At 40.9% G+C, this 12,320-nt stretch overlaps 1 protein-coding gene across 1 annotated transcript in view; it reads left to right on the top strand.

Moving 5' to 3' along the window:
* The window catches only part of KIAA1328 (KIAA1328 ortholog), a 465,758-nt gene extending 458,193 nt beyond the window's left edge, over positions 1-7,565 (top strand). Inside the window, exon 10 of the mRNA XM_043976482.1 lies at positions 3,777-7,565. Coding sequence (XP_043832417.1) covers positions 3,777-3,813 — 37 coding nt within the window. The 3' untranslated portion in view covers positions 3,814-7,565. The remainder of the gene's footprint in view (positions 1-3,776) is intronic.
* Positions 7,566-12,320: the final 4,755 nt, after the last annotated feature.

The raw sequence follows: 12,320 nt of genomic DNA, 5'->3' as shown, positions 1-12,320 counted from the left end.
TTGGAGGTTTGAAAGATTGAAGAAGTATCAACATGACTATAAAGTATTCTCATATAGGGACAGGAGTAGGGAAGAAGAGGAATATTGTGAGCTGGTGCAAAACTCCTTGGGAAAGAGGGGGGCATGACCCAAGGGTCACCCTCAGTGTGTATACTATAGCTACCATAAGTTTGATTTGGTGAGGTTCAGTTGAGGGGCATAAGACATGAGAGGATATCAGGAGGAGGCAAGAGACACTATACTCCTTAAATGGTTGTTGCACAGAAAACACTTTTTGGTATATCTTAAAGGACTGTATAATAAGATCTTAAAGTTACAGATGGAAGGGACCTGAAAAATAGACCATCTATTTCACTCCCCTCACTTTACAGATCATGAAACTGAGGCCCAGAGAAGAAAGCAAACTTGCCCAAAATCATACATGTAGTAAGTAGATGTGAGTTGTTATAATGAATATTGTTGTTCCCTAGCCCAGAGTAGATAGCCTCTTATGAGAAGAGCCATTTTTTAATCTTAAAATGTTCTGTTGAGCTTTGTGATGTCTGAGACAACATTCACCCTATTTGTATTGATTTGTACATTTTCATTATTTCATACAAGTTAGTGTACAACTATAGGAGGACCAAATTATTATTCCCTTATAAGACCCTTATTATAATACAAATGTATAGCCTAGGACAATTAGAGGTAGTACCCTGAATACCTCCCCTAGTATTGTGTCATTTGCACATAGAGGTACAGATTTGCCTTGGAATGTAGGAAGAACCTTGGAATTAAGTATGGGGTTGTAAGTAATTGTTATTTGAGGTTTTTATGACCCCATCTTTTGGCTAGAATTTTAAAAAAACCTCGGAGTATGCACCGGCCTGGGGCTCCACAAACCACATGGTGCTCCACTCACTGGTTGTAGTTGTTGCCATGGTGCTGGCACCTTACGTCATCACTACTCACTGATGGCCTACTGAGCCTGGCAAAACTATAACAATTGGAAGCCCAGTGAAGGCAGTCATGTGACTGTCAGAGCTGCCAGCCAATTGGCTGGGGGCTGTGTGTGGTCAGCCTGGGGTCTGCTGGGAAGAAGGGAGGTTTTTCGCCATTCTAGTGTTAAGGGCTAAAATTCTAGCTAGTTTGTCTAAAATATCTAATGAGTGGTCGCCAATAAATTATAAGCTTTAGCAAGAGTTAGGCTTTTTAAAGCATTTATTAAGGAGAATAAGAATTTGGTAAAGAGAGAGAGAAAGGCCTACATTCATCTATCTATTAAAGGGAGAGCACATTTCTAACTCCCTTCTCCACCAGCGTCCCCAGGAAAAGAGAGCAAGGCAGAGCACCCGGCTCCCCCTTCTCCTCCCACCAGCCAATGTCACTTCTGACACCAAAGAAAAGACGCATGCTCCTGCCCTCAAAGACCTTCCTTCATGGCGGAGCTTTCCTATAGTAAGTCTCCAGTAGGTGGCGTCATTCCAATCATTACACTAGCTTGAAGCTGAAGGCGACAGGACGCTGCTGTGTGTTCTCAGTTGATTCCTGGGCGGGTGGTGTTGTTCCGGTTGTATAATTTCCCTTTTCCCTATGTTATTTCCCTTTCCTTAATCCTACTGATCCTGTTTGTGTTTTTTAAGTTCGTTCTTGTTAAATAAAATCCTCTCTGTTTTGAGGAGGCTGTCAGTTTTCCTTCCTTGCCCCAATATTGCGGCAAGCTGCCTAGCTAACACTCCCCAGTTAAAAATTGGTCCCTACAGAGTAGATGGGAGATTAGAAGTGGGAGGACCCAGGAAGCATAATAGTAGTAAGTGAGGCAAAAATTGCTAAATATGAACAAGCGACTAAGGAAAGAAAGTTCCAGTGGGGCTCTGTGCTCTAGGAAGTGTGTGTAGGGAACAGAAGAGTCTGCAACCTATTTCCTAAAACATAATACGTGTTTAATGAGTAGAATTCACCCAGATAAAAGATTTTTTTTTTATTATGAATGAGAATTGTAAGTATGTATTTAAAGGGCAATATATTCACTCTATGAACTGCTAGTCACTAGCCCCTATTCTAACCCAACATTGATGTGTGGATACAAACCAATCCTCCAAGCTCCTGACAGCCAGAATTTCCAGGTTCCTTAACTGACCTTTGCTGTTCCCTTTATCAAAGTGGGCTCAAATGCAATTACATCCAACCTTACCACACAGACTTCATCCTTCCCACCACCTCAAAGTCTTGTGGTAGGTAGGTTTGAGGACTGCTATGGGATATAAATGGGGGCTTTGTATGACTAGAAAAGGGACAGTGGCAAACAGTGGGCATGGATTAAACTAGGGCTTCGTTCCTTTCTTATTTCTTACCCCTTCTTTTGGTTAGTCCTCTGTCTTCTCCTATGTCCCTAACTCTCTTCTACATATAATCTTTCAAAGACCTATATTCCTGTGGCCTTCTTCACAATTGTCGTTCATTTTTAGTAATTCTTTTAAGAAGTACTTGATGGGGCAGCTAGGTGGTGCAGTGGATAGAGCATGGCCCTGCAGTCAAGGGGACTTGAGTTCAAACCTCAGATGGTTACTAGCAGTGTGACCCTGGGCAAGTCACTTAACCCCAATTGCCTCAAAAAAAATTAATGGGCCCCTTTCTCATGCAGAACACTAGTCTAAGGGATAACAAAGAAGTTCAAGTCCCTGCCCTTTGGAAACTTAGTGTAGTATTGGATATAAGTCTTGGTACACAATTACTTAAGTGTTCTAAGTGTAATCATACTATTATTGGAGGTCTATGGGTTAAGACAAAGCTTTGTGGAGGAAGCAGCTGGATCTGAGTTGTATCTTGAAGGATGAGTAAGGTAAGATTTTGATGAACATGAATTTTAGGTAAAGAAAGGACATTCCATCAGAATGAGAATAGAAGATGCATGAACTAAAATATGAAAGTGAAAAAGGACAAGGTATAGTAAAGAATGACTAAAAGTTCAGTTTCACTAGAGCATGGATCAGTAAGTATAGGAGACATTTGGAAATAAATCTGAAGAGAAAATGGGTTTGCAGTAAAATTGTGAAAGATCTTGAATACTAGGCTGAATTTTCTGTAGGAAATAAACAACATCTAGGACTGGTTGATTACTTAATTGGATTTTCCAAGATTATCACTTCTTCCTACTGCCTCTTTTTTCACTGATTTCATTCATTCAACATTTATTTCTTGATAACCATCAATATACAAGGTACAGAATAAACACTTTTTGTTCACTAACAAAGATTTGATGGAAAAGGAAGCTATAGCTATTTAAAGGTGAGGCTTATTGGAGTCTAAGATCCTATTATGACATATAAAAGAGAAAATTGGTGTGTGATTCAGTGACTTCTACTCTGGGGTGAATATAACCTGTCCTTAAATTAGAGGCTAAAAGGTTGTATAATTGACCACAACATGACCTCCAAGCTGTACGGGTCTTTTGACTTCAGTCAAGGCTCTCCCTTGATGGGATTGCTGGACAGAAAAATGGTCTCTTCCCTTTAGTTTCTTTCTATCCTTAGATTAAACTGCCCCATGTCTCAAATCTCTGAGGCAAAAAAAGGGGATATTCTAATATTCAGAAGAAAATAACTCAGAAACAGGCTTTTAAAGCCTTTTCTGTTTCTTAATTTTCACACACTTGCTCCTCCTGTATATCTCCCCATTATGTGAGCCAGATCTTGCACAAACAAAGCAGCCCTCCTTTCTCTGGAAGAGAGTTTGCCTAGTTCTAAATGATTTGGCATTTGTATTTGTTTTTTGTTTGTTTTTGTTTTTTCTCACAGGTACAGTACCACCCTGTTGGATTTGGTCATTCCCTGAGTCCCCAGCTCTGCTCCTAGACCACGGCCACCTCTTTCAAGGGAAGCTTGTGCCTGGAATCACAGTCCATCAGGTTTGGCCCCCGAAAGCTAGCCTGGGCCTCAAGGGCATACGGGCCATATGAAGAGCCGGAAGAGAGTCGGATCCTAGAGAAATTTTTCTTCATTTGATGCAGAAGCATGAGCTACAGGATTTCCACAGAGTCAGGACATTATGTCCCTGTCTCTGAAATGGATTTGTTTCTCCACAAAATCATTTTAAATTATTTGATTTGAAAGTATGGTGTCACTCCTTCCATAGGGATCTATTTCACTAGCACCTGTTAAATTTGGAACTGAGAGATCATGCTAATAATCTAAGATTTGGTCCAGTGCCAACTCAAATTGTATTATATTTTTAAAATAGTCTTTTATGTGCTGAGCAATAATTAGAAAATTAACTTAAGACATTATTTCTTTATCTCAGAATCCATTGCCTATCCAGCCTCATTTCCTGAGCATATTTCTTTCTCTTTTCTCCCATTCACAAGGAGAAAGTTGGTTTTTATTCAAATATCATTCGTTAATTTAAAAGCAGCATTTTTATAACATAGGCTATTCTAAAAGGATAGGTTCTTTCACATTCTCTGTTTCTCTCATGATCAGTTGGTCTGCACATTTAGTAATTTAATTCTAAACCTGAGTTTTCTAAGCCTCAGCAAACGAGGGTTCCCTTTCTTATTCCTAACAACACTAATGGACAGGCCCTAAGGAAGCTCAGCAGGGAACAGCCTATAGTTGTCTGCTATCTGGCAAGAGGGCCCCATAGGAATAATTGAGGGAAGAATACAAGTCAGTCCTCTGAAATACACCATAATATATGAATGGATACTCCAGAAATCTGGAAGCTTTGGATGGTTGCCTCTGAATGCAGGGGGAAGATCTGAAGAGGAAATAAACCTGAAGCAATTTTACTACCAGTTGACACTATTTGTTGGTCACCACCATTTCTTATAGACTAATCTGTGTATTTTTTAAACTGGAAGTCCCTAGGGTACAGTTTCTCCACCAACATTTAATTATGCACATAGAATCTGTTTGAGCTCAACCAGATGTTCCCTTATATGCTTCATGCATTTGTGTAAGGAAGACGGTGCATGAGTAGAAAGATGGCAGGCAGGGTTCTAAAGCCTGAGTGACACCATCTATCCCTATGTAAGGTTAGCATTGCTAGGGCCCCCGAAACTATGGCCATCAGTGAAAGGGAAGTGCAAGGATGGCATTGTGGGGACTCTGAATCCCTACTAGGTGTCCCAGGGACCTATTTTGCCAGGCTTACTTCTGTCTACCAGCCAGAGACCTCTTGTACTTCTAACTCTGCCTTTCATTTGCTCCAAGTTGAGCTGAGACCAAGCCTCTGTAGGGTCCATCATTGGCAGCTAAAATTAAGCTGGCTAACTATGGCAGAGCCTCACTGTGACCATAGTTCCAGATTTATAAAACTGCTTGTTGAAAGACTCCCCTGAATTCTTGGAATAAATTTGCCCTATACTAAAAAAATTGTTTTTTAAAAATTTGCCCTATTCTGCTGTACCGTGGATCTGAAGTATTTGGAACTAGGCAAACCTAAGTGGTTTGATTGGTAGTTTGAGCCCAAAGCTGTTTCTGTATTGACTTGGCCCTTCTGGTTGGACCCCTAGGCTTGGTCTGGGGTTTGGAGAGGTGAGAAGAAAAAATTCATTTCTTCCATATTTTTTTCATAAATTTGTAGTTATCTCCAGAATTCCTTCTTCACTTCCTTTGCCGCCAGAACTTTATCCTCAGATGCAGCTGCTCATTTGAAAGGTTGAAAACTTGCTTTCGATTGCAGAATAAAAGGTCACTTATGTGAAGGAAACCAAGCCAGTGCTATTCCTCTTTAGGTACAAGTGGGGGAGGGGCAGTGCAGAGAGGGAAAAGAGTGGCAGAGGGAAAGGGGAAATCTAGGAAGTTTTTAATTTCCACCAAGTCTTGCAGATTTGAACCATTTTTCCGATGTGAAAAAGACTGAAATAGGAGTAACGAGCCAAAGCCATTCTCTTCAATAAAACCAACAGGCCTCTTGGCATCCTTAGCCACCTCACCCTCAGTAACCCAGGTAGCTCACTGGCCATGGGTAAACGCCAATTTCTCCTGGATAAGCTGTGCTTTACAGGGGGTTTCAGAAGTGACCAATTGATGGATCCTCTTCCCCTTAGGTCCAGTGATGTTTCTAACCTCTGGAATAAGTTCCCAATTCAGGAAACCTGGCAACCTTTGAAAGAACCACCTTTTAAGGGTCTCAACCAAACACTTGTCTTGTTTCACTCAGTTGCTACAGCTTTAATTGCTCTTTATTAGCTAATGAATGGACATGTGGAAGAGCAAAGTTTGGTTTACCACAGTGCCTTTACCCCTACATCTCCCTTTCTATAAGACGGCCCCACCTTGGTTGTGTCCGTGTTATTTTTGTGAGTATTGATTTTGGATTCCTTGTGGGGAAGTGCATATGTGTGTGTGTATGAATAATCCAACTAGTTTATTACTATCTCAGTGGCATGTTTTAACATTTTAATCTGTTTTTAGTCTGAAATCTATGTGTGTGTGTGTGTGTGTGTGTGTGTGTTTATCTATATATCTATATCTATCTCACATATATGGATGGACAGATGGATGAATGGAGGGTCAAAGAAGCTGTTGGTGGAGCTTTGAGGCCTAGGCCTGCCTGTAGAGTGTCCCAGTTGTTAAGTGACCATTTCTGGACTTTTTAAATATAAAATAGAAAAGAGTCCATCTCACTCCCTACCTCCACCTCCTGCACACATGCCTGTGTCATCCTATCCCTGACAGTTTTAAAAGACTTGCCAGAGTCCTGATGGGGATTTCTCCCCCTGACAGTGCTATGTAGGAGCATTCCTCATCCCAGCTTCAGGTTCTTTCTGTCTCAGAGGAGCATCTGGCACAGACAGAATCCAAGTCAGGGGGCATGTATGCAGGTACAGCTCTGATTGCCTTTCTACCCCATAGGCTAGGAAGAAAAAGTAATCAGTGTTTATGAAAAAGAAAAGAACCAAATAAATCATCTAAGGAATTTTCTCAGTACTTTAAACACTTGGGTGTTAAAGGCCAAAATTGAACAATTAAAAAAAGTCCTCACCAGTAACCTCACCAGAAGAACTTCTTGCATCCACACAGTACCTACCCATGGTTGGCTTGTCCAGAGTACCCCTAGCTATCATGGGCTGAGGAGGAGTACTTTCCCCCTTCCACAAAGATGGCTCTTAACACTGACTTCTTCAAGTCTGTGGCAACAACTATGGAAATCTTTTGGCTCAAGGGAGACTCATGGAGTTTCTGGTTCTGTCCCAGTCCTGTGGTGACCAGAGATGTCCTCCCAGTCTCTTCTTTTCATCTTGTGAATGTATTTGTCAATGTGGAGCAATGATTATATATGTCTATCTATATATGAAGGTTTTAAAGTTTAATAAATTATATAGCTTGTTTTCCTCTGTATACTTTTAGTAGACTTGTCCTTATATATGGCATTTATCTGGAAGACAGGGCCTGCTTGAAAGCAAAAACACAGAAGTCTGCTGATTTTGATTAGCTTCCCTAATGCTAATCTTCCTAGACCTACCACCACTTCAGTCTCCATGTAGACGCTAGGCCCCTTCTAGTGGATCGGAAGTAGGGGGGTGAAATGATAAGATATTCTGGTCCATTGTTCTAGCTTAAAGGAATTTCACAGAATTAAAATGATTCAACATGCAAAAAGCAGTAGGTCTCTTTATTTTATATGTTTGAAGAGAGATTCTTAAAGGAACACAGAGAGGAAAGGAAGGGGTGGTAAGATAAAGATGTTGGGGAAGAATCCAACACCACCCCAAAGTGGGGCAGTAACCAACACTTTCAAAGCAGGATGGAGGTAGGAGTAGAAAGTATAATCCAGAAGATCTCACCAGAATGTCTCTTCAGGCCAAATCAAGATGATGAAATCTAGAGGCTTGCACCCAGACAGTGGGCATCATTTGTCATCTCTTGGTGGGGGACTTGTGGTCTGTGACTCTATGCATCAAGAGATACTGAACAGAGCCAGGATTTTCATACTCATCAGGGATGTGGTCTCACTCAAGGAAATCTGATTGGTTTCCAGCTTCTGATGTCATAGGCAAATAGATGTGAATCAGCTAGGAGCCAAATTCCAGGCATGATTCAAGATTCAAGATATGGGCATTCCAGAAAAAGGACGAGGCATGAGGGAGAGGAGAGTCCAAGAAGGAGTCTTTAATGAAAGACAAACTAGTCATTTGACGAAAAAGAACAAAGTCCCACTGGATTATAGAAAACAGCTCTGCGGACTTCAGGGCACATGAGTAACATGGCAGATGACATTTTTTCTCCAGTCCCCATAATATCTCAGAACAAATTATGTACCAAAGATGAAGCAACTTTAACTGTCGGAAAACCAGAATCCCAAAAGAAGGTATAAATAAACAAACTTCAAAAAACACTGGAACTGACTATTTACTTCCATACCTCTCATGCTACTAACAGCAAGGCTGTACTATACAGACCCCAACAACATGACACAGGCTTACATCAAAAACCCATCCCTACAGCCCAGTACCCCCCCTGTCTTTTCCAGTGTCATGAAGACTCCATGAAACTCCAGACTTCGGGCCTCAGGTGCTTGCTTCAATGCCCTTCAGGAACAAAAAACTGCTAGGGCAGCAGCCAGAAAGCACCAGCAGTACAAAGTTCTGAACTGCCAGGTAAGAGAACTGAGGAACAGAGGGAAGAGATGGATCTCTAGGACAAGACACTGGGCATGTAGAGGCTTCCAAGCCTGAGGAAAGAACATGCCAGTTTGTGACCAAGTCAACTGGGGAAGAGACAGAGAATGCTGAGAACCATGAACTGCCCAGGGGTACAAGGAGCCGAGACACTTCCTGAGATCCAAGCCTCGAGGAAACCACAATCAGAGGAGAGGGATCAGGAAATGAATGATAAGGAAAATTAGGTGAGGGTAGGAGGATGGTATGAACAGAAGGAAATAAAGCCTCCAGATCTAGTAAACAAGCTTAGACATCTATGAATAAATGCTGCAAATAAAATGATCCAACATTTCTTGAGACAGAGGACCATGTGGAATTAAGAACATGGAACCATAACACTCTATTTATGAGTGGTTTAAAAGAGAAATGAAGATTATGTGAGCAGAACTTATGTCTCACCCAGCAAAAATAGTGAGCAGAATAGAAAATCTTGAACCTGCAATGGCAAGTCTCACCAGAGAAACCAAAGAGAAAAATATATTGGGAATGCAGATACACAAAAGTGAAAGGCAACCTAGAAGGAAAACTAAAAAACCAAGAACATTAAAAGAAAATATGTTGACTCCAAACAAAATATACTGACCTCAAAGACAAGATGCACAGAGACAACATAAGGATCAAAGGTCTCTCAGAAGACTACAACAGGACAAAAAATCTTAACACTTTAATGAGGGAAATACTAGAAGATAACTGAACATAAAAAATGAAATTCTGATTGAAAGAATTCACAGACAACCTCCAGATATTTAAAAGAAAAATAAAAAGAAAATAACCCTAAGACTCCAAACTCCAAGACACAGTGGTTAAATTTAATTTAGTTCAGAAACAGTTCTGCAAGTAATCAGGGGGAAGACCTTCAGATACAAAGGAAGGTACATTCAAATAATGCAAGACTATTCTGCACCCACTAGGGAAAGGAGGAAGGAATAGAATGATGTGTTCCAAAGAGCAGTGGAGCTCAGGAAGCAGCTAGGATGACCACAGAGGACCAAAGATGGACATTCAGTAATAAAAACAGTTTGAAACATTTTTAGAAAGAAAACCAGAACTGGAAGAGATTGTTTACCTCTCAAACAACAGAAATTCAGGAGGAAGTGAATAAATACAGCAGCCAAGGACAGCAACAGAGTAACAACAGATCAATAAGAGACTTCTTTCTAACACAAGGAGACAGAATGAAAGTGGAAATCTGGTAGGGGTGGAGCAGTGAAGTGGGCAAGATGGGGTATTATGGATAGAGCCTGATGACACTCTGCCTACAGGTAAATCAATGCATGTTTTGGGGACTACAACATGAGGAGGTAGCAAGGGAATAGAGAGGATGTGCTTGGGTGAAATCAAGGGTTAACAATGAGGGGAAGTTGACCTTTGGTCTCAGAGAAGAGCCTGCAGAGGGGCAGATAAGGATAAAGGGGGAATTGAAAAGTGTGGGAGAATTGAAGAGGCCTTATTTTGGAGGTGGAAGAATGTTCCACTAATGAATCCTCCTATTAGTGGAAAGAGATGGTTAGTGAAAGGAGATGGGGAGTTGGAACCCCTGGGGCAACTGGTACCTGGAAGAGTGGAGAGGCATGGGCATGGAGATTTCTGGGCAAATGTAGAAAAAAAAGGTCAACAAGAGAGGTTTATAGATCAGGGGTGGACTGCATAATAGAGATCTGGTCAGGGAAGGGCCCTAACCATGGATCAGTTTCTTGCCCAATACCTGCAACAATTGCATTCTCCTGGGAGTGAGTCACAATGGAAAAGGGGAACCCATAGGGTACATCCTACAAGGCCAGGCTTTGTCATAAAGGTACTAGAATGGAGAGCATAGAATGAATACTATGGAAGCTTCGATTGCATGAAGAATACAGAGAAAAGAGAGAGACCAGATAAGTTATAGGAGTCATGAATCGAGGAATGAGAGTCTAGAGTAAACAATGAGAAGGAAGATGAAGACGAGTATGAGAAACTTCCCTCTGGAAAGGGTAACAAACAAATTAAACACTAATCACAAGAACAGTCTGAAGGGGAAGAGAACAAGAGGGAAACCTACTTGGATGAGAGGGGACAATAGGGGTAAGAAATGTAACTAGGATAAAAGGAGAAACAAAAGCAATCAATAAATAATACCTAAGGGAAAGGAGCATCAAATGAGAGCTTGATGGGTGAGGGGAGAAAGCCAATGGAAGCAGGCACTAAGGTTATAAAAAGATAAAATGAAGGAACATGATACTGGGTTTACAGTAGAAGAGAACCTGAAACTTGGAAAAGCTTGTGCACAAACAACATTAGTGCATCAAGGATAAGAAGAGAAGTGGTTGAATGGTTGTGGGAGAGATTTTGTTTCAAATTTCTCTGATAAGAGTTTTGGTGTCCAGTAGATAGATATATATGTGTATGTGTATATCTGGATATAACTAAGTGTGTAATCCATTCCCAAAGATACAATGGTAAGAGGATATGAACAAATGGTTGTCAAAAGAGTTACAAAGTGTTCGCAATTACATGAGAAAATTATCCAATCACTAATAAGAGAAATGCATATAAGCAATAATGGGTATGATGGGATACAGAGAAGTCTGAAAAGCTCTATATAAACTGATGTGGCAAAGTAAATAGAGCCAGGATAACAACACACACAAGTAACAATGACAATGGAAATGGAAAGAACAACACGCCAAAAATTTTAAAGAAACAAAATTATAAAGATCACATTGAACTCAAAAGAAGAGATGAGAAGACACTCCCAAAACCTACACCCCCGCCTTCATGAAGGTGGGAGGTACACAGGTATTACAATATTGCATATGTCTTGGGGATTTTTTCAACATTATTGATCAGTTGCACTGACTTTTTCTTTTCCTCTAAAAAAATACTAACTGTCATATGAGATTACTTTCAGGGAGGGGAAAGGGGAAGGATACATGGGATACTATGGTGATGTAAAAAAACCAAATATCAGCAAAAATAAAATTACTTTTAAAAAATGGCACTGCTACGTTGGCCTTGTGCTGGGAGAGTCTGAGTTTTAAAACTTAAGCAGTATCCTGAAATACTCAAAGGGAGAAGGTTTTCTCCTATCCGGTTTATGCAGCCAGATCAGGCAGCTTCTCCTCCTCTTCCTCCTCCTCCTCTTCTCCTCCCCCTCACAGCAGAGACAGTATGGCCTGCCAAAGTCCAAAGGACCTTGAACATTGAGAGACTAAGGGAAAGTAATCATCTGAACTGTCTGGCTCATGAGATGGAAAATGAGGGAGACTTGAGGGAAGGGGAACACTTTTGGGGACACGCAACACCTGGAAATATTCACAGAATGAATGCAAAACCTCATAAGTCTAGATTAAAATGAACTACGACTCTCTCATGTAGGAAGTCATATTAACTAGTGGTTGGAAGGCAGTTCTAGAAGCCTGAACTACATGGTTATAAAGCTGCCTTCTGATTAGTGACTCTCAGGCTGTTTCGGGTTAAGTGATGGAAGGAAATGTGTTTCTGTCCCCATTGACCTTGGTTACATGCTCCCTTCTCAAAAAGGATTGGTTAAGCTCTATGGCAAAATGCCAGTCTTAGCCTTTATTCCTATTTCCTGCAGTTTGGGGGACTCTAGTCTGAGGGTATTGGCCCCACATTTTCATCCATGTTTCTCCTCAAATTAAGTCATGAACAATCAGGATAGAAGTCTTGATGCAAC

Source organism: Dromiciops gliroides, chromosome 1, assembly GCF_019393635.1.
Source record: "Dromiciops gliroides isolate mDroGli1 chromosome 1, mDroGli1.pri, whole genome shotgun sequence".
NCBI lineage: Eukaryota > Metazoa > Chordata > Mammalia > Microbiotheria > Microbiotheriidae > Dromiciops > Dromiciops gliroides.
The sequence above is the reverse complement of the archived record's forward strand: the minus strand, read 5'-3'. Positions and strand labels throughout refer to the sequence as shown.